Below are 27,468 nucleotides of genomic sequence, written 5' to 3'. Positions count from 1 at the left end.
ATTTTTTGACACCCCTGCTGATTTTATGGCCTCGCTATATTCCTTTCAACAACCGTCCGAGACAAAAACATGCTCTCTATAGATATACAATGGGTACAAAAGTATTTGTGGGTTTTCAATGACAAGTTCTTCAATTAAGTTCTTCATTTAGTGACACGAAATTGTTATAATCGAATAAAAATACATTTAATGAAATAACGATAAGATAAAAGGAAATTTAATAAATTTGGATGTATCAATTAATATGTAAATATCGAAATAAATATCAAGTAAATGTCCAGGAAGATTTGAATAATTTATTTTCTTTTTATTATATTTCATTAAATTCAGTCTACTGTTTTATCGTTTAATCCTGAATTTAGTAATCCCTAGAGTTTATTAAATGTACCGAATGAATTTATTAAATACTAATTCCACTGTCAGAATCTATAACACGATAGATTCCACAGGTTTAAATATCACCCCCTGATGGAATAATCTATATTAAACCATATATAAATATCAACCTTTTTCTATTCAGAGATAAATGTATGGTCCAGTTTACGAGGACTATCTTAATGGATGGGTATTAGTAGAAGAAAAACAGAACAGAAAAATAACGATAGAAAAATAAATTGACTAATTTATTGGTCATAGAAAATTGTAAAATCTGATATTTAGCACCCTAAGAAAAATATAATAAATCCTCATAAAACTTCAAATCTAACAAATTTACATGATATATTTAATTTGAAAAAAGTGGTAATATTGTTGAATTTAAGAAAATTTGTATGTCCCTTATGTCAGTTTTACTTGGACAGTAAGTAGTCTAAGAGAAAGTTTATATCTGTACTGACTGTCATGGATCATCGATGACCCACATAAGAGAAAACGTGTTGATAAATATTTGACATTTTTCGCGAATATTTGTGCACGATTATTCGCTGAACGTTATCTCCACACGTCCGTCCTTCGACGTCAATATTCACATTTTCTATATCTCTCGAGATTACGTGGCATAAAACAAACGAATATTCGTGTACCTTGATTCGCATTAATTTATCAACTGAAACCAGTACAATATTCGCTGTACGGCACGAATATCGAATCATGTAACCACATTTGCGCGTTTTAACGAGGGTATTGAATATTCGAAAGCTGTTCCAAACTAGGGCTGTCTCTATAGTGTGGCGCAAAATGACTAAGTTTGGCTGTTGAATGGAATACAGCATTGTTCAAAAGTTTGGGATCATTCTATAATGTATAATCTTAATTTGATTGAACAATTGACTTAAATTAGAAAAGTAAAATAAAGAAATATACCTTTATTCGAAAATTATAGTGTAACTGAAATTTAAAGACTTAATTAAATTATTTTGAACATAAAAAATATTTTGTGATGTATAAATTGTAGACTTATGGAGAAATACTTAAAATAAGAGCTGTAAATATTTTATTTTTAATTTTTATCAACCTCATCACTTGAAATGATCTTGAAGAATGATCTCAAACTTTTAAACAGTTGTTTAATAGTTATTCAAAAAGAAGTAGAGATTACAAATCTAGAAGTATTCAAATCAGAATATTTTTATCTAATATAATCAATTTTTAAGTATTTTTTAATTTGTTGAACAAGTTATAAACTACGAATATGGTCGCGACAATCTATTATGGTATTCGAAAATAATACTGCTTTATGCTACTCATTAAACCCGTTAAATAATATCTAAAAAAAAAAAATAAATGAGAATAACAATATACTACTTTTAAAACGAATTGCAGAACCGTATTACGAAACATTGCACACGAGATCCTACATAATCTTATATAACTTACGTATTACGATATCACCTCTTTAAAAACAGCGTAATATATTAATTGCATAAGCACGTAAAAACTTCAGCGTTTTATAAAACATTCAAACGTGAGGCGAAATTATTATTTGATATATATATATACATAACAATATTACAAATCATAGAAATAAAAATACTTCTATAGTTTTCTACTATGTTTTAATTCATTAACTGACTTTGTAATTTCTACTATTAGTTAATAATTAATTGTATAAATTAAAAATTGACTTACCAACCAGCTATCCCATTTGGTTGTATCTCCTGCAAGAATATACCCAGCTCTCCTTTATCCTTACTGCGAAGACCAACCACACTGAATCCCAGACTGGTACCTTCTGGTTTATACAACTTGAAAAAGAATGATTACATTTAATAGCTTAGTATGGTAAACCAAAGTATATAAAATATATTCTACTAACCTGCACAGTAAATATCTGACGCCCTCTTGCTGCAGCTTCAATAACTTTCTTGAATTCTTTAACATATGTCGTTGTTGTAATTGGGGGCATTCCCATAACCTCTGATACAAGACTTGGGCTTGTAACCTATAGTAAAATGAAAATTTAATATGAGGTACAAAAAGAAATTCAGAAAGATGTTTTAAATATACTTCAAACAAAATATTACCTGAGCGCTAGTATCTTCACTGCTACTATGCACCAATGGAACAACTGGAACCCTTTGATCTTCTAATTCACTACTATCTTGATATAAATCTTGATATACATTTGATCCAAGTGGTTGCACTGGTGTACTGGGAACAGAAAGTTCCAGTTGTCCACTGATATTAATGTCAAAATCTCCAGGGATAATAGATGGATGTTGTCCCAGTTGAGAGTTTAGTTCGATCAAAGAATCTTGGATTGTCACTATGCTACGGAATACAGGATCTTCAAGAAGAGAAATTAAAGATTTTATATCTTGAGTTGTATGCATTTGTAGTTTAGGATCATTGCAATCTTCCACTCTTTCTTGAACATGCTCCAATAAATGAAGAGCTGTAGATATGTCTGAAAAAATTAAATGAGAACAATTCATACATTAAACACAAATAAATGTTCTTATTAAAAGTAATAAAAAAATTTAGATATAACACTTTATGTAAAAGAGATAAAAATAATTAATTAGTTAAAATATTTTTTGATATATTGTATTTCTATTTACCTGCACTTAGAGGCATTTTGTTTTTGTTAGATTTGTTTCAGCTAAATGAGTATAAAAAGTCTTGTTAATCCCCCTGTAAAATACATATATATTACTTTAATTATAATTTATATCTTATATATTATATATTTCTAATTGAGCGAAATGAAACTATTAAAATGTGTTACTTAACCTCTATAATAGACAAACGATAAAAGACAATGAATAAAATTTATAATCTTCTTAATTCAATGGAGTCAATAAAATATTAGTAAGAACATCTTAAAACATTACATTAACTATCGTTAACATTAGCTGCACCATGAATTTATCGTAAATCAATACGTAGTCACATAACTGTTTTAAATATTAATACAACTATGATTTTTCTTACCTAAATTTCTTTAAAAAATTGAAGTAGAAGGCAAGCAGTTTGCGACTTGATAATTCTCAAGAAATTTCACGATCACACAAGAAAATTACAATTGATTTCGTGAAATATCACAAGAAGCGTTTAATTGCATTTTGCTATCAGCTGACTATGCCAAACTATCGAATGCTTGACAGTTCGTACCATGGGAGAGGAGAATACAGATTGACTTCACCCATAGAATGCAAACAAACACCAATGCGTGCAAAGCGCGGGAAAGTTTGAATATCCAATTTAAGACGTGCCTCTGTAATATCCTACTAACACGGTATTAGATCAATAAAACAATTATTTTCTGAAAGTTTAATTACAGTTATGTGCTATTGTTAATAAATTCAAAAATATTTTATACTTATTAAATGTACTAGATAAAACAAATAAAATATAACAATAAATTAACAAGAATTTGAAATAGAAGATATTGTACTCATACTTCTAAGATTGTGAAATTTTTAATGAAATAACTATTAATTACTGTGAATAAACTCAATAATAACTTTGTTCTAAACTTTATCTATACAAAAGATTTGTATCTGAACTTTAATTTTGAAGGAAGCACAATATAATTGTAATATGCCAAAATAATAGTAGAAATTTAATCTTTCTGTGTAATTAAAAGTTTATAACAAGCATAGCAAATATCAAACTCTACCCCGATTAAAAACTACCAAAAATATGTTATCAACTATCAAAGTATCAACAAAAGACATTTCCCATTCATTTACAACTAAAAGAACTAATCAAAATTCCCGCAGTGGCTTGGAAAACCAATCTTGAAATCGGCGTAGACTGATTACTTTGTTCGTGCTCGTAAAATTTGAATAAAAATGAAATCAGTCTAAATATAGGCAAGCAATAAAGAACAAACGAAACTGGCTGCGCCGACAGATCACGAAGACCGCCTATCCCAGCTCGTTGTTCATCCTAGTTGACCTCAGGTAGAAATCTCTAATCCATGATTCCGCTACGAGCAACCGGGCGATCGTCCATCGACACAATCAACCCGACATGGCGACGCTCCGATGCATCGATTCTCAAACGAGAAGTCACGAGCCCCTGGGGGGTCGTGCACGCTATCTAAGCACTTTCACGGTCATATAAATCCTGAAACCTGGAACATAGCATAGACCAACCATCTCTTTTAATACAAACGCGAAATCATCTTATACATCCCCTGAAACCTGTTCCATAATTCACCTAAAATCCTCATAGTTGAAGACAGGCATGGAAAGGGAGTCGTTAGCGTTATTTCACAGGATGACGAGACGATGAAGCTTGAGAACCCACGGTCCTGGCGTTTACACGCACGTCGAACGTTTTCCCGGATGGCCCCACGGAAACCGGACACAATGGAGCTGTTTCCGGTGAGCACAAGGCCAGAAATCGGACGTGGGGATCCCACCGCGCCTGTGTACCACCGGTTGTGTTATCTCTCCTCCGCATTCTGCCCCCTATGGCTCGTCTATGCGAGAATCATTCATCGAAACAATTCTTCCAACGCCGTTCCTCCCCTCCGACCCCGCGTACGCTCAGGTGTTATCCATTATTTCCACGGTTTGCACCGATTTTGACCGTCAGTTTGATTACAGGTGCCATTCGTGTTGGATGGACGGTTCTGGTGCATTTTGCCGGGTTTGTTGTTTGAGTTGCTCGTAAATCATACGCGGGCCAGAGTCTTTTGAGGTCGAGGAGGAACTTGTTCTTGCGCGCAAACGGTTGCTCTTGGAGTGGACAGATACACAGTGAGATTTGCTGTTGCCTGTAAGTATAGTCAGTAGAATTTAAGTAACTGTAGGTCAATAACACCAATCGATAGAATTGCTTAGGAGAAAAAAGGGGGGCAATCACTAATATCTATTGGATTCTAATAATCTAAAAATTACATTATAGAAGAACATTTTTGGAACAAAGGAGATAAATGATAAGTTAAGTAGTACAAATATATTCAGAATTATAATCTTTCTGAATTTATTAAGAATTTTTATATTTTAGCAGTTAGAATTGCAATATAGTAATTTTTTGTAATTTTATAGTGCTGTTTAAAAGAGCATATTTAATCCAAATTAAAGAATAATGTCATTTCACAATTTCAAGGTAATTCTGATGAATTTAAATGGAAAATTGTTTTACAAATTTGTGTACAAAGAATTACCAGGAAACTTCTTCTGCTAATTCTAGTCAATTTAAAAAGATTGTCCCTTAAAAAAAAAACTAACAATGATAGATTATAATTCTGCAAGATCCTACGAGCATTAATATCGCGCAATTGAAGAATATGAAAATTGTTTCTAGCACGCAACAATGTTATCCACGTTCCATCTACTATTCAAGGTATCGCGATAAAATCTCCTTTTTTGCAGTTCACAACGAGATTATTTTTGAAGAGTATATTACTATGATGTAACTGCATTTTATTAAAAGAGGAAGACAAGTGTAATAAAAAATAATTTTCAGGATACTTGAAACTTAATAAGGAAGAAATTAGATAAGATATATCCTGAAGAAATGCAGTCTTTATATAATAGATCTTCAGTCTCTTTGAACGTAACGTTTCGAACTGCTATCATAATTGCAATCATATGTTTATTTATGAAGGTGCGAGCACGATTATGCGAAATTTAATAATTTGCAATTATAATATTCTATCAACGTGGTATTATAATACGTGTACTGGTGATTCGAGTGACCCGAATCTATAATTTTCTCTCATCGACCATAACGTTAATCACTGAACATGCATCCATCCTCGTTGGACAGGGAACTATAATTATCGAGGTGATAAACCATAACATAATTAATAAGCAGCGTTTCTGTGGCACGCATGTGCAAGGTTCGATGCATCTAATGGAGAAGCACGTGTGCCGTGGGTGACAATTTGTAAATTAGAGCGTTTCCTTGACAAATGTACATTGTTTGCTCGATGATTAGCATGCTGAAAAATTTCGGATAATAATAGGTACATATAACAAAAGATATTTAACTAAACGATGTCGTTAAATATTTTCTATTAAAATTTCTCATATTTTTAAAATAAACTCAACTACAAATTATGATACTAATTTGTATAATACTTTACTTTCCTTGAGGAGATAAATATATAATTACCATATACAGGAAGATTGGAAACCATGTAATATGTAATTCTTAAGATATCATCCCTTAAATTTAGTCTCTACTTTTTTGAACGTCATTTTCTTTTTGCTTCACAGGTTCCAAAAATGATCATAAATAATTCTTGAATGAAATAAATATCCAAGTGAATTTTGAGCGATAAGTATGCTCGAATTTAGAATTCCATACATGACTGCCAAGATACGAAACTCCTTTCCTGCATTCAGGGTATCCTACAACATTCAAAAACCTTTCTGTTCAACCATCATAAATTTCTGTCCTGCCGTTTCCATCGAAAGACCAAAAGCTCTTTTCATTTTTCATCATGGACGCGATCCGAAAGCACAAGCGAATCGACGTGTTCCCTATGAAAGGTGTCGGTGTAAAGGATCTGTCCTTATGAAAAAGTAACATCGAAGCGTGGGGCGTGATATGGAAGAAGCGTCTCATTGTCAGCCAGCTGGACGTTTCGATATATTCAAAGTGCGCAGAGACAGTGGAAGGTTTTATGGAATTCCTGATCTGCGCTCACCCTGAACACCTCCACACGCTCGCACCCCCGTGAACCTTTTCTCTGACGCTTCGCATGCACGTACACGCGGCCAAAGGACCAGCACACGCCCGTAAAGCCAACGAACCGTGCTTCCAACTTTCAAGCATTACATTATTAGTTGCCTCCTATCTTGTCGATTACTGTTACCCGTGTGTGTGAACTTCATCTAAAAAAAAAGAAAAAAGAATGAGAATAAGTTGACTGTTTTGAAATTATTGAAATTTATTTGTCGGTGGTGAAATCACTGTAAAAAAAAAAAAGAAATGGTAATGATAATTAGATACTCACTCATACAAAATTTTATTTTCTAGTATTCTTATTCTTGTGAGTAAATTTTGTCTAAAAAAGAAAGTGGAAAAGGAATTATTGGTATTAATTGGTCAACAGTGAAATGATTATTTGAAAGAAAATTGATAGTGATCTATATATAGATTTTTTTTTATACTTACTAGTCTTTGCAAAAATTGTTTTAACAGTAGAATTTTGCTTTCCTTATTTTCCGATTTGATATTAAAATTTTCATTTATTCTTGAAATTGATTTCAGAATCTCGTTATTGGGATGACTACTTAAGACAGGGACTTAATAACTGAAGATGAAGAAGACTAACATATCGAACCTACTGCAATCCATTTCCTTGCTTGCTACTCTGAGAGTGGTCGTTAATGGTGAGTCTCAACCCTTGGTAAATTACATTTCAGAACACAGAATTTTAATTGTTATAAGTTCCATCTTTCTCTCTCAAATTCTACTAAAATCAATCGTGTAATACCAAATAAAGACAAATTCAAGGAAAAAGAGAGAAGAATGGAAAAATTTCATAAAATGGAAAATTTCATTTAATGAGCTCCGTCATTGTGCCCCGAAAAAATGGCTTTTTCACACCTCTGGATCATGCTCGCGAGAATCGCGGCCACGGAAATTAATGATGGAACGCGGCGCAAAAGAGTGATGTCACTTACTCGCTTGCGAAATTACGTTTCGTCCCATTGTATCACCGTACGTGCCACTTATGGCACGAAAAAAAAAGGGGAAAAAATAACATAGACGATAAAATCGGACCGTTCTGACGGTCGTGACTCGCGACCAAAGGATGTAACCCGATTTTTACGGGGACAGGAAATAATAATATCTATTTATGAGAAAATGACAGCGACAGAGGGAGAAAATGGAACAGCGTGTCGTCTATTGAACACATTCCAGAATAGACGATAACGAAAGAACTGTTGCCGTGTGTTTTCAGGGCAAACAACGTGTAATGGCGGCCTGGGTCGAGTCGTTTACGAGAGACTTCCGGACCAACAGCTTCAGGGTTTCGACGAAGATGTGGTATAAAATGTTTCGCGAAATATTTATCTATCTCTCTGGCAGTGGGCGGTTTTCAAATATTCATGCTGGCTCCAGAAAACTGCCCTGAAAGCTCGAAACACGACCTCCTGGCGATGAAACGTGAAAAATTAGAATTAGGATGTCGATTTACTGCAGTTGCAGGAAGAAGACTATTCTATTTTATTGTACCTTATGTAGTATGCAATATTATCTAGCTTTCAGTATAGTTAGAATTGAATCAAAATTATAGCGTCTACCAATGAAAATAGTTACAGGGGTATGGTGAAAATAGATAAAATAGATATCTAGATAAAAGCCAACGTTAATTTTGCCAAAAGTAGCTGCATATTTTCCACACCTGCAAAAACAACAAAATTAATCATTTTTTATCTCAATACTTCTATTGTTAAAATAAATTATTGTTTATGGTGTTTTAAGAATTACCAAACCTTAGGATTCCTTCAGTAACATTGCTATCATGAAATAGAAAGTAAAGCAGTTAGAAGAAGGATAATTCTTTTACAGAAGAAAGATAATAAAAAATCAGCTCATATTTCTAAATTAATTTTCCCTGAACAAAATTATCTCTGTAGTATATTCTTATAATGGAGACAATTTTGACACGTCACCTAAAGCCATTGTCATCGCTGCTGAACACCCGCTAATTTATCTTAGGTACGAGACTCTGCACCACCGTTTAGGGTCTTGGAAAAATGTCAGGAATTATGTCTACGTGATAGAACGGCAACGAACAATTTAGTTCACGCTTGCACGAGCTTCGATTTCCAGCCAGGCAGCAGAATAGCTTCTTTCAGCGGGGCAGCTGAATACGAAGAAAGTACTTGCTATTTAACGAGGGAGCAGGCACAGCCAGAAGGAATCGGAAATCTAATGCTGGTGCCAAACAGCGTTCATTTCACCGAAGTTTGTCTTGGCTGTGAGTGTATTTCCTCGATAGCTTCCTGGTTCTGCAAATCAATCCGTCATTTAAATTTCAGATCACGTTGCTCAATATTTGTCAGTTTACAAAGAGTTGATCGTTTCACAATAATTTACAAAATTCATTAATCTTTATGAGAATACAATAATTTCATTTGAAATAGAATACTTTAAAATATTGTAATTCTAAATAAAATATTTTAATTATTATATTCTTCTGTGAAGCTGACAGGATAGAAAGAGAATGTCCAAATAGGCGTTACGTTTTCGAGAGACACCCCAGAAAGAAGTTGAAGTTGCCATTGACGGATATCAAGGAAGTTAGCGCAGCGAATAGAACAGATTGCGAGGACAGGTACCTTGAAATCAAAGAAAATATATAAATAAATGTATAATTACAAGTATTTGTTGAATAAAAATTTCGTTCTCTTACTTTGAAGATGCCTGAACGAGTTCAGCTTCATCTGTCGATCCGCGACCTACGACACTACTTTGAGAAGCTGTGCTCTGAGTCGATTCACCAGAAGAACACATCCTGAATTATTGGAGGACGATCCAAATTCTGATTACCTTGAAAACACTTGTTTAAATGGTACTTATTAATTCTTTTTTCCAAAATTCAGGTAACATCAAGTTATACTTTAAATGTTTATTAAACTAGTGCTCTTAACTAGGAATTTTAATATGACAAAAAGGATATTGAAATCATTAGAATATTAAATTTTTAGAATTCATGATTTACTGACTGATCGGATTTGACTTCTGTAATTTATTAGCAGAACGTCGTTGCGATGGATTAGCTGTGTTCGTCAAAGAGGAAAACAAGCGCCTTCGAGGGCCATTCGAAGTCGATATCTATACGAATCTCACCCTAGACGAGTGCCAAGCCCTTTGTCTCAGAGCAGAGAAATATTTCTGTCGAAGCGTGGAGTTCGATGAGCAAACGCGTCAGTGTGTCATTTCCGAAGAAGACTCCGTCTCTCAGAAAGACGATATTGGAATAAGCAGCAGCCCCAGCCATCATTTTTACGACTTGGTTTGTTTGGACAATCGTAAGTATAAAATACTACCAGTAGCTTTATCTGAATCTTTCCAATAAGCTACCAATTTTTGAGTCATATTCAAAATATTCAACCTTACTCGACACATCAATATTTACCAAACACCAATGCTATTAAATACATTTATCATCTACATTGCATTCATTTCAAGCTAATGCTATTTAATTTACCATCGAGTCAGAACAATACAATTTCATGATCACCTAGTTCCCAAAAGCAGTTTAACGATTTTTATCATCGTGTAATTACATGTTGGTAATAATTACCAAATTATATGGAATTGCCATAGTAACTTCCCTAGTCTTAATGTCAAAAAGAACAGCATTTGAGAACTGAACGAAAGATTCGAGTTTCTTTACATGTTAAGACTTCGTTAGCAGTGAAACGATCAATTAGTACCTCGCAACACTTTACCAATACCCACTTACGAAGCGTAGACCCGCCCATAGCACGTGGCTCTGAGTACCCGGACAGCAGCTCCACATCACACCTTTTTTCCGACGGACGACGTCCTGACACCGCGTTCCAGCGTTATCGGAACTCCAGATTGAGCGGCGAATTTCATTCAGAGATAACTGGACGTAGTTTAAGCGAGTGCCTTGACGAGTGCCTTCGACAGACCAGCTTTCAATGCCGCAGCGCTGTCTATTCTGAACATTATCACACATGTCGATTGAGCCGATTTAATCAGCGTGACGGACACAGAATCATCTACGATGCAGATTACGATTATTACGAGAATCTCATGCGTGAGTGATAATTATCTTGATACATGCGTTATCGTATTGCACTTTGATATCTGGAATTAGAAACAGTATGTATCATACTTAATCAAAGGACGAGTAAAATTAGATAGATACTTGTGCTGTTTTTGCTCCTACTTTAGATCACTATACCTTATGTAGAAGTAATAGAATAAAGGTAGATTAGAAACTGCGACTCTACTTTTAGTCTTTCCTTACTTGTATACCTTTTGCATAATTTAATATGAACAGACCAATATTTGGATGGCGACCGAGACAGTCCAGGATATAGACCAGATCCTTTGGGGCAGGACACGAATTTTGGCCGACCTTCTCTTGGAAGACCTGGTAAAATAATAACAAAAATTACTAGCGAACGAAAACTTTTAATATAAATAAAATTCATATTCCCACACAGGTTACCCAGAGGATTATGATAAAGGATACAGCAGCAGCGTGAAACCGGATCGATATCCAGATCGTTACCCAGATCGTCACCCAGATCGTTATCCAGATCGATATCCAGATCGATACCCAGATCGTTACCCAGATCGTTACCCCGACAGATACCCAGATAGATATCCTGATAAATATCCTGATAAATATCCCGATAAATATCCCGATAAATATCCAGATAAATATCCCGACAAGTACCCCGATAAATATCCAGATCGTTATCCCGAGAAATTCCCAAATCGGTATCCCGATCGTTATCCAGTAGATCGATATCCCGACAGATATCCACTGAATGGACAGTACCCTATTGGAGCTGCAGGGGATACATTTCCTGATCCTATAGATCGATATCCCATCAGTGATCGTTATCCTATTAGTGATCGTTATCCAATAGTAGATCGATACCCGTCTTCGGAAAGGTTTCCAATTTCTGATCGATTTCCAATCAGGGGTGGCGATCGTCGTCCTATCCATCCCGACCGGTATCCTATTCCTGACCCTGGAATAGACAGATATCCAACAAGTGGCAGTAGATATCCAACTGGAATCGGTAATCGATATCCGATATCTCCAAGTCGCTACCCTAGCGATAGTGACCGATACCCTAACTCCATAGACCGATATCCTATTCCCGAAGATCCCTTGGATCGCTATCCATCCGGGTTAGCAGGTGCCAGGCCTCATGTGGATCGGTATCCTATCAGTGAAAGATTCCCTGAGAAGGATGTATATCCAAATCGGTAAGTTATTTAAGAAACAAGTGATACTGACTTTTGAAAATAAACTATAGTTTATTTCATCTTACCTATCTTCAATACTATCAACCACATTTCGCACCAACCGCAATCCACCTGTAATTTCCCCTCTATTCTCAGGTTCCCACCCTCGTCCCACGGAGGCTACTCTCCAACCTACTCCGTGGACGATGTCTACGGCCCCCAGACTCACCCTGACCGCAACCACTACGGTACAGCAGGACCCACCCGTCCTTTAGGGTACGGTGGTTATAACAACGAGGGAGGAATAATCGGTGGTGGCTACATAGGCGAAGGTGGAGTGTACAATACACGACCTTTCGGAACTAGCGGTGGCCCTATTATTGGTCGGCCGCCTCTGGTGTCCAGATGCGACGAGCAGGATAACTTCCGACAAGTGGGACCCCATACAAGGGTCCGCAAACCGTTCGTCAGGCGATATACAACAGCCTCCTCTTTGGCCCAGTGTGAGAGAGAGTGTGCCGACGCTAGGGACTTCGTGTGCAGATCGTTCAATTACCGTCCCTATGCAGCTCCATATGGCGCTGAAAGGGATAACTGCGAGTTGAGCGATCGCGACTCCAGGGATATGGACATGGGCAATCCCGTGTACTATGATACAGGCTCCGATTACGACTTCTACGAGAGGAATAACGGCAGACAGGGCGCTGACGCGGAGTGTCTCGACGGTAAGCGTCGTAGGAGACCCTGGGCGCCATCTACGTGGGTCACGTGGAGAGACCTTTACGAAGCTGGTCCATATTACAGGCGTTATTGATACAGCTCTGAATTATTGTACAGATATTGTCGAACATTGTCATTTGGACTGAGTTCAGTAAAATAAACCGTCTGTTCTTTCCAAGATCAACTATTTTTTTTTACTTTTTGTTTGGTCACATCCGTTAGTATCGATCTTCCTCTGATTTCTGTCAGCGTGGGGGGTATTCTTGGATGTCTCTAGAAAGAATAAGAATTCACGATTAGTATGATATATTTCTCTCTTCGATATGGGGATATACTACTACGGAAAAGAATCCATGGAGAGCAAGTAAAGTGTGTTTCTGGTCCTTCCAGTGAGTCAAGTGTGTAGCGAGGACGGGATGGAATTTACTTTAAGGACACCGGAAGGATTCATTGGCCGGATTTACACTTATGGCTATTACGATCGCTGCTTCTTCCGCGGAAACGGGGGAACCGTGAACGTCCTTCGAATAAGTGGTCCCCAGGGTTATCCCGAATGCGGCACTCAAAGAGTAAGAAACTTATTTTGTCGTTGCTTGCTCGAAACTGCTGTAAAACATCTAAAATCGCCACAGATGCTCATTTTCGAGGGGCTGAACAATTCTTTAAGAACTTCCACAAAACCTTCAGAATCTATTAAAGATTTTCATCAAAATTTATTTTATAACATTTCTTTTTCTTTTATTTTTTAATAGGTAATATTTAGTATAATTGTGCTCTATTAAAGTTCGCTTTTGTCCTAATAAAGTGCATGTTCCAAAACTTCATCTATGAACGATTGCAGTATGGCGACACAATGACGAACATCGTCGTGGTACAATTCTCGGACTACGTGCAAACAGGAAGGGACAAACGCTTCAATCTCACCTGCCTATTTCGAGGCCCTGGCGAAGCTGTCGTCACATCCGGCTACATCGGTGCCGGGTATGCCAGGTCATATCGATTGAGAGACCGTGCCTTGCACCTGGTACATTTAATTAAACAGTCCGATCTGTCATCGAGTATGGAATGCAGAATGAGTGGCATTCGTTTAGTATGAATCCCGGTGCAAGCACTCTCGATAAACTTATTTTAATATCGTGCGGGTTCCCTCGTTGAAGATCAGTCGATTGATGAATTATGTCCAAACTCGAGTATAATTTATAGACAGCGAGAAAGACACTTGTGGCTTGTTTCACCTGGAACAAATGAAATATAGATTCATAATTCCAATTTCAATTTTGTAATTAGATTTTCAGCAAGGAAATTATTTTCAATTTTCCTTGCTACTTGCTCTTACATGAAACTAGATATCAAGGTGTCATTTTGTATGTACTTAGCTTCTTGAAGAGCTTATTAGGAATGAATATAGATCCATTTGTCTGAACTGCGCTAATAGATTTCGCGCTTGTGTTATATAGATCAGGGTCTCCAATCCCTATCGAATATCTCCCAGCGGAAAACACCCTAAGTTCTCGGGTACGTTTGATGATTCTGTACCAGGGTAGACCTACGACGACCATCGCTGTTGGTGATCCACTTACTTTTAGATTGGAAGCTCAGGATGGGTTTGTAACATTTTTTCCCTTTCTTCTTTTCTAATGTCAATTTTCTATAAATGTGTAAAATGTTTCTAATAAAAATTTCTGTTGTGTCTCCTCTTTTAATGCTCTTTGGCATCCTGTTGTAAAAGATGGATGTTTTTGTAAGAGTATGATTAGTTAAAATTTTGGTTGATATTTTTTACAGGTACAATTATGTAACTGACATCTTTGCTACCAATGTGATAGCAAGAGATCCATACTCTGGAAGAAGCGTTCAACTTATAGACAGATATGGGTAAGTGTAGAAATTATTGTAACTTTTATATGTTAATGAACAAAGTGTAAATATTTGTAGATCGTTTTGTTAATGATTTGTCTATTCGAATATTTGTTTAGTTTACCTTTTTAAGTATTCAAATTGCTTTCAATTTTCACAAAATAGCATTAAAATTTAATCTTCATTACCGAAATAATGAAGAAAGATATTCTACCTTTGTGTTCCACATAACAAAGGAATTTTGATTGATCCACTAACAACAGGAACAATCAAGGTAATGGAACTTTGCTGTTCACGTCTCCTGGGTGCTTCCGGTTTTAATGGACAAACGCAGGGCATGTATGAAGCACTCAAAATAAGATCATAAGTTTATGAAATTATGGGTGCGCAAAATCTCAGTTCAACGAATAGCATTTTCAACATATTCAGAAATTATGCAGATTATGTTCACAATCCATATTTCTCTATCGTTAATGTTTACTGATCAATTTAATTTTGATGAGGCAAACCTGAAATGTTTGGTATTGTTAATTATCTTAATTATCCAATCAACTAAACTTATTCACGTTCGTCGATCTTATTTACTCGATTTACATAATTAAGGTGAATTACTTGCCTTATCTGTACTACGTGATTTTCCTGCTTTATCTGTTCTACACGATTTACCTGACTCACTTGATCTGACTTGCCTGATTTACATAATTAGCTTAAAGCATATGACTTATCTAACTTGCTTAATGAACTTCATTTATGCTGCTTAATTTGCCTAATTTACTGCATTTATTTCTTTCATTTTGTCCAATTTATCTACATATTTGACGTTTCATAAAAATTCTAACTTATTTTAATCTATTAAACTAGTTGCATCTCTATTAATGCTCCAAGAAATAGAATACAAAGGAAATTATGATGAATAAATTTTTGTATAATTTTGATACAACCTATTCACACAGTTGCCCAGTGGACAATTACGTGTTCCCCGGATTAGACCGTTTGCGAGATGGAGACAGCCTTGAAGCACGTTTTAACGCTTTCAAAATCCCCGAATCGAATTTCTTGGTATTCGAAGCAACCGTGCGAACATGTAGAGATGGTTGTCAGCCGGCTTACTGCTCCGGCGGTACCGGAAGAAGCGAGCCATCCTTTGGAAGGCGGCGAAGAGACGTGTCACAGAATGACACGATCGTCGATGAAAATGAAATAAGCACGATAACTGAGAACAACATAAACGACACGTCCTCCGTGTCGAATTCAACGGTTATCGAAGACAATAACAACGCAGAAAATCAAGAAGAAGAAGAAGAAGAAGAAGAACACGTGAGAGAAATGATTGAGGTAAACCTAAAAAAAAAAGAAAAGCTTTAATTATGCAATCCATAAATATTTCTTGAATTTTTATTTAAATAATGATGAAAATAGTACCAGCCTTAACTTCCTAGTCCTGTTTAAATTTCTATTAGCACATTGCAGTTTATTTTATAAACTTGAATATGTATCGGTTAACTCCTCGTCATAACAACGAGTGGGAACCTTGAGTAACATTCACTTCTCTCTCCTTGTGCCAAGAAACAACTTACGGTGTTTAGTAAACAGAAACATTTTCAAGACAAAATTAAATATTATGTCTAAACGAGTTGCAGGTCTTGGACTCGAGAATGGATATCGATGAAGAAACCATGGTTGAAAGACAAACTACTATAATGGAGAATGTATGCATTACTCCAAACGAGTACTATGGCCTCGTAACAGCAGTGGCGGTGTTAGTGGTACTTCTAGCATCCGTGGTTCTGTTATCCATGCTGATTTACAGGTATATATTATCGATGATACATTTCGCATGTTTACGAAAGCCAATCAATGTATGTAAACTGTTTCAGGAAATACGCTTACACCGTTATCACGAAGAACCGCAGAGTTGATAAAGCGTGTAATCGAAGCAGTCATTCCGATGATGCTTACAGTAGTCGCGCTAACAATTTCTCTTTCTTGAGAACGGGTCTTCAGAAACCTTTTCAGTCAACGTACGTAACTGACTTCACGTCTATTTGTTCTTAACATAATTTAATCTTTCATGATTCCTAAATGTACCTTACTCCAAATTCTTTTTAATTCATCCTCATCTTGTAGCTATAGTATACTTATATATAGTCATGCAACTATTTCTTCAGTTTAGAACTTGCCTTGAAACTACATCCTATTTCTGTAACTAAAAATATTTTTCTACAATTAACAAAAAAGTAGTGTGCTTATACTAAAAATGTAGAATACTTATTAATAATAGAATAAAATAATATAATACATATAGTTCTAGTAAATAGAGTTTTATAATCCAACGTTATTGAAAAAAACATTTCTAAAATTACATTTATATTTTGTTCCACACCCGGTATACCTGATCTTTATTAAGAAACGCATCTTTCATGTATGACGAATGGCTTAATGCTTTTAACGCTTTTAACGCGATGTGCGATTTATTCTCTAATTTATTACCTGAAGTTGATATACATTTATTCGATGAGCAGTTCGATCTCCCGATCGATGAGCAACGTGATCGGTCAACGAGTGAGCTCATCATCGACCGCCCTGGAGGGCGCTGTGGGATTATCATCCAGTAGAAGAACCGGATTTGACCCGAGCGAACCGATCTACACCGATCCATCACTGTTCGAAGTTGCTCGTTGCTCGTCCCCGAAACCTGCCCTCAATGATAACTTCCATCTGATGTGAAGATCAGATCGCGTTAAATTCTCCTCTTCGAAAACGTGTACTCATTGTTAGTCCAACATTCGAGACTTGAAAATAGAAAGCTAGAAGCATTTCGACGGATTCATTATAATCGAAAGGAATAGAAATATCGATAGATTTTTGTATTTCAATACTGAAATTGTCATTGCACGATACCTTAATAGATCTGATCTCAGCGATGTTAGAGTTTAAAATACTATTAATGACTTGGTTTTAAAGGCCTCGTTGGTTTTGTTTTCAAAACTTGTAGATTTTTCGTTCCATTAAATCTTCTTCTTTTTCTTGCCTTTATTTTCTATTATTTTAAACACTACTAGTCAACTTCACTGACCACTGCCAGCTACGACTGCCATGTCTATAAACTGACATATATACTTTCACTGGTTTAGTAGGAGTGTGAACAGTTTGTCATTATTTTCGTGTTATTGTTTGAACTACTTTTATGTAGACACATAAATAATATGATTATATTGAACGTTATTTTCCTGGACAATATTTTCCTGGGATGTTTGTTTATAGTTATGTAGTATAATTTCATTTTTAAATTGAACAAGGATTTATTTTGACATAGAAGTATAATAAGAAGATAGCAGTCGTAAAACGTATTTAAAATGCAATCTCTGACAACCTGTTACAAACTATTCTTCTGAGTCTATCTATTCAGTCCTAACTTACCATTTATAACGTTTGTACAAAACAAACTATAAAATTATGGAATTAAAAGAATTCCCTGTTTGTGTTAAAAAAAGTATTGTTAGCGAATCATAAGTAGCTAGCGTTACGAGCTTTTATTTATTACGATTTCAATTGTAGTTAGAAAGAAATTACTAATAATAAACAGATATTACAGAAATCGAGTACCGTTCGTATGTATTTAATTCAAGAGAATCTCTCTTTTTTATCCCCATTAAAAAGAAATGAACAAAGCCATCGCACGATGCAATCATGAGTATATTCATTTTATTCTCTCCGGTCAATCTTCCTTTATCCTATCGAGCTTATACGTAAAAAGAAGCATCCTTAGCCTAGCTTCTTCTTTTCGATAGTGAGCCTCTTCTAATTTAATCCTGGCCTCCTCTTTCAACATAGCAGCGATATCAACCTTCATCTGTGCCTCTGATAAAGCCAATACGTACAGTTCTTCCTCTTTGTGAAGGGACCTTTTCGTTCTTCGAGATTGCTCATGAACAATCGACGGGGAAATTAGCGTTTGCGTTCCATTCGATTTGAAAATAAGTCGATTTTTCTCCGACGTTTCGTCTTTGTCTAATTGCTCGACCACAGATAAGTCCAAATCTTTCTTAGGTTTGTCGAAGCAGTCAGTTACTGTACCGTGTGATAACGAGTTCGAATCGATTTTACTGCTGATGGAATCTATGATAACAGAAGAACCATTATATGGTATATATTTCGAATATAATGTCTAATTCATGGCGTATTTCTCTGAACAAGAGACTTTCGACAATCTTCGTTTGCAAAATGAAGAAAGTACAAAACTTCCATAACCCTTTTCGAAAATGAGAAAGAAATATTTTAAATAAAAATTTATGCTTGTAAAAAGAAAAATTAAATAAAATTTAGAAAATATAACCTGGATCTTTACAATTATTTTCCTCTTTCAAAGTGTGCTTCGTGGGTTTTATAGTGCACACAGATTGCAGCGTAAACGGTTCAGATTCCTTTGGCTCAAATACGACATTTGGCGGTAAACCTATAGTTCCGGTGGCTATTGGAACTTCCGGTATAGAATTTCTATTTTCCCAATTTTTCGACCGTGTATGGTCTTTGGATAAGTGGCAAAAGCCTTTTGAAACACTGCTAAAAAAATCAAAGGAATTGTATGAAAATTCAGATACGAATAATAATTTTGGTATATGTAGGAAAATAACAAATTTGAAAACACTGGAAGCAATAATGACAAATAAAACATTCTATATATACAATTTGAATATTCCCGCGCTTTTACAGAACGACATACATGAAAAATAATATCGCGAATGTATTATATTTACCGCAATTTTTTCTCTTCTCGATTTCGTTTGCATGCTTTCATGTTTTCCCAACAGCGTCTTAGTTGTACAGCTGAACGTATTCCCTGAGGACCTACCATTGAATTGTATTCGTTGGCCAATTGAGACCATGCTGATTTTCGTTTATACATCGATATTGGATCAGATCTTTTATCTTCGATATCTTCGTATTTATTTATCAAGGTTATCAGAATTTCTCGTTCTTCGAAACTATAAGTTTTACGAGTACTTTTCAATGACGAAGAAGCCATTTTAGCATAGAAAAAATGCTGAACTATCCCAGCGGTCTTCCATTGTTTGTTTTTTCCCCCCAACATTACTTAATAGCGGAGTTGTATAAATTTCTTTTTCAATAGGTATAATATAATTGATTACGATTATAAGACAAATATTATTACAGAGAATTTCGTTTTCATCTATATCATACATATTTAATCTCTCATAATTGATACGACATTATTATCTTAATGTAATACTTACATCATTAATTCGAATTTACGAATGAATTTTTCACTTGAGCACGAAGTATTACTTCATATGAAAATTGTATATTCTGACTCGAGTACTTAATTAACATAATTGGAGTGTTAAAACTTGAATCTGTTATATTTATAAAGCATTTCACTTATTAATATGACGTGTTTAATCTCAACGGAAAAACTGGCGCCAGGGAAAGTAAAATATAGTTCATGAACATTCCAAGCAGTTGGCGCCAGAGGAAAATCATTTTAATGGCAGTGCGTTCAAAATACAACAAACATGTACAGGATATCGTGGAACTACGGGAGACAGTGGATCCAGTGACAGTGTGGTATCCGTAGTAATTGTTATAAAATGAAACGGCATGTTCTATCTGATGCAATTCCTTAGCGGGCTTCTTTTGCTTCTTCTCTCAATACCGCTGAGCAATGGTGTGGATTACACGTACGAAATCGACTGCAGTAACCTACGAATGGGACAATACATCTGTCCTCATCCCGATTATGATTTCATAGATCCAAAAACGCAACAACCCAAAGGTTGCACGAAGGAAAATAAAGCCAAAGGTATGTAATCTTATCTCTCTTCGTTACTGCTTTATAAACAGAGAAATGTTTGACATAACCTATACGTGTGATATGCTACACATTTAAAAACTTTTTTTCACTTTACTCATAGTCAGAAAAATATTTTATTCTATTTCTTATTTTTGTAACGAAGATAATCTTGCATACATGAAACTTGAACTGACATGTTCATTATATTGTTGTTAGTGTTGTGTCTGGCTGCGGATGGCCTCATTTGTACAGAAACAAAAAATAATACGTTCAAGAAGGATATTTCTTGTAAATGGACGTAAGTACATATAATATTATCCAAAGTGTGTTAAGTATCATAATAACAATTGTATTTTATATTTAAGTATGCAATCGAAACATGCAGTAAGTAATGTTCTTTTTTGTATTAATGTTCACAGAAATGGATATTCCTTTGAGACATCCTTGTTACTCTCTATATTTCTTGGCATGTTTGGGGCAGATAGATTTTATCTAGGGTATCCAGCATTGGGCTTGCTTAAGCTGAGTACTTTGGGATTTCTCTTTCTTGGCCAATTTGCGGATGTAATACTTATTGCGACACAAATCGTAGGACCTGCTGATGGTTCACATTATGTGATGCCATATTATGGTGCAGGAATTCATATTGTGACAAGTAATAACTTTACATACAGAGTGCCACAATATGATTGTTGAACAATTTCTACACTCAGAAATAACAATGAACAGTCTAAAAATTGTACAGCCCCTGCTTTAATCACGAGCAACGATATGCAATCCTAGAATTGAGTCCTATTTCAGCATACTTGGGAGAAAATTACTGTGTACGCTATTTTAATGAACAAACAGAAGAGAATCATCTTGTAGATATGTATTTCAACGAAACATTGTATATACAGATTTGTTACTGACTTATTACCTATTGCCAGTATAGTCGTGTAATAAATATTTGTTTTTATTTCTAAGTGTTCCTTCATTTCCATTCTTTTGCATACCTCAGAATGTATTGCATTCTTTCGTATTATTATTACTATCTTGAATATTAGAATGCTTAATTTTTCCTAAATTATAAAACGTGCTTACTGACATTTAATTACAGTTGATTAAATAATCTTAATTAAAAGAACAACGTGTAAACTTATGTACATATCGATAATAATTGTATTTCCCAAGAGAAACGACTTTCAACTTGATGCACGCACTTACGTATTGTCGAAAATGACGTTAATCGCAATTATCGCGATTTAATTATTATCCAGCACGTCTTTGATATAAAAGTGCTGGTACATGTTACCTTGACGGTCAGAAAACTTTCGGCAACGAGAGAAAAAAGTGTGTGCTCACTGGTCAGAAACGTGAAAAAGAATTCCACTTCAATTAATGTGTACTCACCGAATATGAAGAGTTTTATTCTAATTTTGCTACTCCAATGTGTGATTTTAATAGTAATTAGTCAACCAACAAAGAAATTAACTGTGAGTCTTTTACCATTTTATTATTATAGTTTCTTATAATTTAGTAAATAAGTAACATAAAAATTTCACAAATTATTTTTATATTACATTTCTTAATATTTTTAAAAACCATAATAATAAATAATAAACTTTTCAAACAAACGTAATAGATGCTTCCATTCGATAAATTAAATATTCAAGAAATATATAATGCAACTTAATTTCTTAAAACTTTTCTTAGATACTCATCCAAAAAATTATCCAAAGTTGTAAATAGACGACACGATTCATCCATTTTAACTTAAAATTTTGCTTCTTTCGTACACAGATCTTTCATTTAATCACATTCTGAATCTCTAATTTTATAACTAAATTTCTAATTACCTACAGGACATTGATGACAAAAGTAACAAAAATTATGGAGCACAGAGTTATTCCAGCACTTCAAAATCTAAGCCACACCCTTGCAGAACCAACCAATACTTCGACGTAGACAAGGGCCAGTGTCTAAGTGTATATGGTGGTGGAAAAGCACTGTATATAAATAATACAAAATCTTGTGGGACAAACGTATTAAAACCACACTGTACCAATCCAAGATACTACTACCAGTGTAAAGAAGATAAAACCATTTTGGTGCAATGTCCCCAACATAGGCACTTCGAAAGTCGCCTGCAAAAGTGCGTTTTGGTCTCTCATGAGGAGTATGCTTCTACTCAGTTGAAATCAAATGCTTCCAATCTTGCAAAACCTTTCGACTGCCACAAACAAGGCTCATATCCGGTCCCGAATAACTGTGGTCTATTTTACACTTGTACTATATACGGTTACCGAATGTACCAAAATTTCTACACGTGTCCAAAGAATATGGTCTACGACGCAGAAATGGAAATGTGTAAACCTTCCAGTACTTGTCAGCAATCAAACCAACCTTTGTGTTCGGATAATAATGGGAAGGAAATCATGACATTAGAAGAAGCTGAGAAACCGATGCACCCTTCAAAAATGATTTCAACGGGGAACAATGAGAAGTCAATGATGTGCGAGACGATATTTACGAACGATGAAGAAACTACGACTACAACGCCTTATAATGATCATGAAATTATATTAACGACTGCTTCTTATACCGAACCATCCGTATCTCAATTCCCGGGCACCAGCGATAGTAATGCTATTGTAATCACAACGGAACGTGCTTCAGAAATGTCACGTTCTACAAACATCCACGATTCGGTAGTATATACAACTGAGATGTATTCGACAAATCCGAAAGAGACTATGTTAAATCACGAAGCAAATTCGGCTACTGAAATGGGAAGGAATGAAGAATCAGAAATTACGACTTCAAGAGGACCTATGGAGGAAGAGCATAGTACAATCGCAATGGAGAAAACTGATGAGCAATCAATTACCGAGATTGGAGATATTAATACTACACCGTTAATTTTAGATGATCCAACAACTAGTAGTACAAATGCAGAAGTACAACAAACGAGTGCAGAAAGAAATTCGTGTGAATCATGTTTGGAAATGACTACTACTGCAGAACCAGGTATAGAAGAACAACATACTGAAATTGCATCGACGACAATTGGTCAGCAGATAACTACTACTGCTGCACCAGCTATTTCAGCTGATCCAACAACACCCCATAAGACAGAAATGGAAGTACAAACGAATACGGAAGGAAGATCAAATGAAGCTATAACCACTGGAGAACCTGATATAGAACCACAACATATTACAGTTGCATCGTCGACAATTGGTCAGCTAATATCTACCACTGCTGCATCAGCTACTTCAGCTGATCCAACAACACTTTATAATACAGAAGCGGAAGTAGAAACGAGTACGGAAGGAAGATCAGGAGAAATTATTACTACCAGAGAACCTGATTTGGAAGAACAACATACTAAAATTGCATCGACAAAAATTGGTCATCTGATATCTACTACTGCTGCATCAACTATTTCAGCTGACCCAACAACACCCTCTAATACAGAACCGGAAATACAAACGAATACGGAAGGAAGATCAGGTGAAATTATTACTACTAGAGAACCTGATTTGAAAGAACAACATACTAAAATTGCATTGACAAAAATTGGTCATCTAATATCTACTACTGCTGCACCAGCTATTTCAGCTGACCCAACGACACCCTCTAATATAGAACCGGAAATACAAACGAATACGGAAGGGAGATCAAGTGAAGCTATTACCACTGGAGAACCTGATGTGGAAGAACAACATACTGAAATTACATTGACGACAATTGGTCAGCTGATTACAACTGCTGTACCATCCATTTCAGCTGATCCAACAACACCTAGCAGTACAGAGACCGAAATACAAAGAGGTACAGAAATAAGTTCAACTGTACGATCTCCAGAAATTTACGCTACTCAGGATCCTATCTCGGAGGAACAACGTGATGTGACTCCAGAAAGCGAAATTATTCAGTCGACATCTACCGAATTTGGATCTACTGATGTTCCAGCAGCTGTTTCAGTTGATCCAACACTTAGCAATACAGAGGAAAATGTACAAAGAGGTACAGAATTAAGTTCAGATGAACCATCTAAAATTGGTACTAGTGAACAGCCTAATGCGAAACAAGGATGTATTACTACCGCGGCGAAAATTATTCAGCAACCAACTACTAATATTTTAAGGGATTCAACAACACCTGGCTATACAGGAACAGAAACACAAGGAACTACAGAAGTAATTCCAACTGATTTATCATTGGGAGTTTCTAGCAATGAGAAACCTAATTTGGAAGAACAACAGAATGCATCAACAACAGAGGAATCTAAGGAAGAGTCCACTACTGAAATTGGAACCACTGATGTTACTCCAATTATTTCAACTGGTACAACTATGGCAAATAAAGTAATTACAGATAGAAATAAAAAATCAGAGCATGATAATAGAGAAACTGATGAACAGGGATCTGTTGATTTTGCCCCAACAATTTCACCATCCACCGAATCTGGTGATGAAGATGCAATGTTTGGATCTACTCATCATAACAATTTAGATAGAGTAACAATTACTGAATCTCCAAGTTTAGTTAGCACTGGTGGAGAACCTCTGTTGGAGGATAATAGTACAGCTGACGACAATATCGCAAAAATATCTACAAGAATGTCAAATGTTGATGTAACTGAAAGCACGGATAAGATTTTTACCGATAGCGTCACCAATTCAGCGGATCCGTCATCGACGTTACATTATTCGGGAAATGACTTTGCACTTTCCACTAGTACTGATGCAGCAAATTATGTTGATAAAATGACTGAAAGTATCATAAAAGATGAAAAACCTACGGAAAATTTTACACCTCCGTTGAATACTGTATCAACAGATCCAATATTTGTAGGAAACAATGCATCCGGATCAACAACCGTTTCAGCATCAAGTACTATTGATAACAGTTTTGTAGACTCGACGTCGACTGCCATGTCAGTAACAACGTTTTCTATAAACGATGTTTCTGAATCGTCGACACTTCCGGTACTTCCAGAACCAAGTACAAAAGAAAATACGCTCAGTAAAAAAGAAGAAAGTAATACATCACCGACGACAGAGTCTAATATAATGGGAACAGATTTCTCTACAGAAGTAAACACAATGTTTACAATTCCTAACAATAGTAATTTAGATAATGTTGAACATGTAACTGAAGGATTTACTACTTCTTCCACTGATACAAGTATAAATGAAACAGGTAAATCGGTTTCACAAGAGGATGGGTTATCAACTACTACTACTACTAAAGAAATGAATACTGACAGTACATCAAATAATACTACAAGACCAAGCAAATTTAATTTCATTAATAAGAAATCACATTTTAAATCACTTTATAGGCATTTATATTCTTGGATCGCAGATAAGAAGAACGCATTTCATCAAAACAAAAGTATTGTAGAAAAAGATTCTGTAATGGAATTGATACATACATACTCTATAAAGACGATGTCACAGAATATTATATTATCTATTGCGTCAGTAGTATTAAGTATCGCTGATAAGTTAAGGCACCATATCCAGCGTATTTTAACGAAGATACTATAATAAGAAATATTTATAAAATGTGACGAGTGAATATTTATTAAAAACATTTGTATCAATATAATTAGATAAAAGATAATACTATCATAGGCATGAGGATACAAGTAAATAAGTTATATGTATTTGAAAATATAAATATAAATATATTTGTATATATATTTACATATTAGGAGCTGAGGTAGTTCACCGAACATTCCCAAATAATATTGTTATTTTAGAATAAATATGTTTTCTAGAAATTGTACTGTTTCAGAGTCCTATTAATATTATGCATTTTCTTTGATTTGTTCATTCACTAAAGAATAATATAGGCCTTTCTTTTTAATCAATTCTATATGAGTACCCATCTGAAAATTAGATACAATAAGAGATATTTAATTTTAATTTTATATTACACTTTGTATTTCATGTTTAAATACATACTTCTGCGATCATTCCTCGTTGTAATACAACGATGACGTCGGCATTTTTAATCGTACTTAATCTGTGAGCAATTATTAAAACTGTTCTTCCTTGAGTAACATTGTCTAGTGCTTTTTGTACAATTCTTTCACTCTCGTAATCTAACGCACTGAAAATTAGTATGCAAAATTACGAAAATTGGTTAGAATATTCAAATTCGTTAAAATAATTATTGCCTATTACTTTTACCTTGTAGCTTCGTCTAAAATTAAAATGGATGGTTTTTTTAGTAATGCTCTTGCGATTGCGATACGCTGTTTTTGTCCACCGGAAAGTTGCGCTCCTCTTTCCCCTACTTGTGTATCATACTTACTTGGGAATTTCATAATAAATTCATGAGCATTTGCTTCTTTCGCGGCTTCAATGACCTAAAAATATTTAATAATAAATTTGACAAAAAATGTAATTTTAATGAACGTTCGGTGTTAATAATAGCACTTACATCTTCATTTGTAGCATCTGGTTTTCCATACCGTATATTTTCCATGATGCTAGTAGCAAATAAAATAGGTTCTTGGTCTATGTATCCTAAAACGTTACCTCTAAGGTAACTAGCATTAAGTGACCTTAAATCTTTCCCATCAATTGTAATTGAGCCATCATTAACATCATAAAACCTAAAATATTGTTTATCATTTATTAAATTAACTTGTGAAAAAATTTTACATGAAACAAATTTTAATTAAAATACCTTTCTAATAAAGCAGCTATCGTTGATTTCCCATTACCGCTAGAACCAACAATAGCTACTGTTTTTCCAGC

General features: G+C 35.1%; 6 protein-coding genes across 6 annotated transcripts in view; 3 read left to right on the top strand and 3 right to left on the bottom strand.

The window, feature by feature from the left end:
- LOC108547657 (uncharacterized) overlaps nt 1–3,081 on the bottom strand; it is a 192,991-nt gene extending 189,910 nt beyond the window's left edge. Inside the window, exons 1-4 of the mRNA XM_017900257.1 lie at nt 3,000–3,081; nt 2,463–2,845; nt 2,255–2,380; nt 2,068–2,183 (exon numbers count right to left, since the gene is read on the bottom strand). Of these exons, the coding sequence (XP_017755746.1) occupies nt 2,068–2,183; nt 2,255–2,380; nt 2,463–2,845; nt 3,000–3,015 (641 nt within the window). The 5' untranslated portion in view covers nt 3,016–3,081. The remainder of the gene's footprint in view (nt 1–2,067; nt 2,184–2,254; nt 2,381–2,462; nt 2,846–2,999) is intronic.
- Nucleotides 3,082–7,666: 4,585 nt separating this feature from the next.
- nompA (no mechanoreceptor potential A) lies at nt 7,667–17,622 on the top strand. Its single transcript, XM_017900235.1, has 18 exons — nt 7,667–7,739; nt 8,309–8,400; nt 9,076–9,337; nt 9,565–9,694; nt 9,780–9,931; nt 10,116–10,391; nt 10,838–11,149; nt 11,396–11,491; nt 11,562–12,339; nt 12,475–13,043; nt 13,429–13,607; nt 13,880–14,028; nt 14,496–14,642; nt 14,824–14,913; nt 15,849–16,230; nt 16,536–16,705; nt 16,773–16,916; nt 17,418–17,622. Exons 1-18 carry the CDS (start codon nt 7,667–7,669, stop codon nt 17,620–17,622), a joined length of 4,206 nt encoding a protein of 1,401 aa, XP_017755724.1.
- A 991-nt stretch (nt 17,623–18,613) lies between these two features.
- Nucleotides 18,614–19,969, bottom strand: LOC108547655 (myb/SANT-like DNA-binding domain-containing protein 3). Its single transcript, XM_017900254.1, has 3 exons — nt 19,653–19,969; nt 19,232–19,458; nt 18,614–19,014 (listed from the first exon to the last, which is right to left on the bottom strand). Exons 1-3 carry the CDS (start codon nt 19,919–19,921, stop codon nt 18,614–18,616), a joined length of 897 nt encoding a protein of 298 aa, XP_017755743.1. The 5' UTR covers nt 19,922–19,969.
- Nucleotides 19,970–20,386: 417 nt separating this feature from the next.
- On the top strand, nt 20,387–21,672 carry bisc (TM2 domain-containing protein 1 biscotti). The gene is made up of 3 exons (XM_017900249.1): nt 20,387–20,716; nt 20,924–21,005; nt 21,127–21,672. Exons 1-3 carry the CDS (start codon nt 20,515–20,517, stop codon nt 21,401–21,403), a joined length of 561 nt encoding a protein of 186 aa, XP_017755738.1. The 5' UTR covers nt 20,387–20,514; the 3' UTR covers nt 21,404–21,672.
- A 432-nt stretch (nt 21,673–22,104) lies between these two features.
- LOC108547628 (serine-rich adhesin for platelets) lies at nt 22,105–26,426 on the top strand. The gene is made up of 4 exons (XM_017900221.1): nt 22,105–22,182; nt 22,552–26,112; nt 26,313–26,348; nt 26,415–26,426. The coding sequence occupies exons 1-4, from the start codon at nt 22,105–22,107 to the stop codon at nt 26,424–26,426; spliced, it is 3,687 nt and encodes a 1,228-aa protein (XP_017755710.1).
- Nucleotides 26,170–27,468, bottom strand: part of LOC108547627 (ATP-binding cassette sub-family B member 8, mitochondrial) — a 4,132-nt gene continuing 2,833 nt past the window's right edge. Inside the window, exons 7-12 of the mRNA XM_017900220.1 lie at nt 27,398–27,468; nt 27,149–27,323; nt 26,896–27,074; nt 26,668–26,815; nt 26,408–26,591; nt 26,170–26,241 (exon numbers count right to left, since the gene is read on the bottom strand). The exon at nt 27,398–27,468 is cut by the window's right edge and continues 3 nt beyond it. Coding sequence (XP_017755709.1) covers nt 26,511–26,591; nt 26,668–26,815; nt 26,896–27,074; nt 27,149–27,323; nt 27,398–27,468 — 654 coding nt within the window. The 3' untranslated portion in view covers nt 26,170–26,241; nt 26,408–26,510. The remainder of the gene's footprint in view (nt 26,242–26,407; nt 26,592–26,667; nt 26,816–26,895; nt 27,075–27,148; nt 27,324–27,397) is intronic.

The sequence above is a fragment of the Eufriesea mexicana genome, unplaced genomic scaffold (genome assembly GCF_001483705.2).
Source record: "Eufriesea mexicana isolate 0111107269 unplaced genomic scaffold, ASM148370v2 scaffold1146, whole genome shotgun sequence".
NCBI lineage: Eukaryota > Metazoa > Arthropoda > Insecta > Hymenoptera > Apidae > Eufriesea > Eufriesea mexicana.
The sequence above is the reverse complement of the archived record's forward strand: the minus strand, read 5'-3'. Positions and strand labels throughout refer to the sequence as shown.

Excerpts from the sequence above, each read along its gene's own strand:
- bisc (XM_017900249.1), top strand. The coding sequence starts at position 20,515 with ATGTTCTATCTGATGCAATTCCTTAGCGGGCTTCTTTTGCTTCTTCTC. Across the intron at positions 20,717-20,923 it reads GAAGGAAAATAAAGCCAAAG|TGTTGTGTCTGGCTGCGGAT; the intron begins GTATGTAATCTT and ends TATTGTTGTTAG. Across the intron at positions 21,006-21,126 it reads GATATTTCTTGTAAATGGAC|AAATGGATATTCCTTTGAGA; the intron begins GTAAGTACATAT and ends TAATGTTCACAG.
- LOC108547655 (XM_017900254.1), bottom strand. The coding sequence starts at position 19,921 with ATGGCTTCTTCGTCATTGAAAAGTACTCGTAAAACTTATAGTTTCGAA. Across the intron at positions 19,459-19,652 it reads CGAGAAGAGAAAAAATTGCG|CAGTGTTTCAAAAGGCTTTT; the intron begins GTAAATATAATA and ends TGATTTTTTTAG. Across the intron at positions 19,015-19,231 it reads AAATAATTGTAAAGATCCAG|ATTCCATCAGCAGTAAAATC; the intron begins GTTATATTTTCT and ends CTGTTATCATAG.
- LOC108547628 (XM_017900221.1), top strand. The coding sequence starts at position 22,105 with ATGAAGAGTTTTATTCTAATTTTGCTACTCCAATGTGTGATTTTAATA. Across the intron at positions 22,183-22,551 it reads AACCAACAAAGAAATTAACT|GACATTGATGACAAAAGTAA; the intron begins GTGAGTCTTTTA and ends AATTACCTACAG. Across the intron at positions 26,113-26,312 it reads GTATTGTAGAAAAAGATTCT|ATAAAAGATAATACTATCAT; the intron begins GTAATGGAATTG and ends CAATATAATTAG.
- nompA (XM_017900235.1), top strand. The coding sequence starts at position 7,667 with ATGAAGAAGACTAACATATCGAACCTACTGCAATCCATTTCCTTGCTT. Across the intron at positions 13,044-13,428 it reads TGACGCGGAGTGTCTCGACG|TGAGTCAAGTGTGTAGCGAG; the intron begins GTAAGCGTCGTA and ends TGGTCCTTCCAG. Across the intron at positions 16,231-16,535 it reads ACGTGAGAGAAATGATTGAG|GTCTTGGACTCGAGAATGGA; the intron begins GTAAACCTAAAA and ends AACGAGTTGCAG.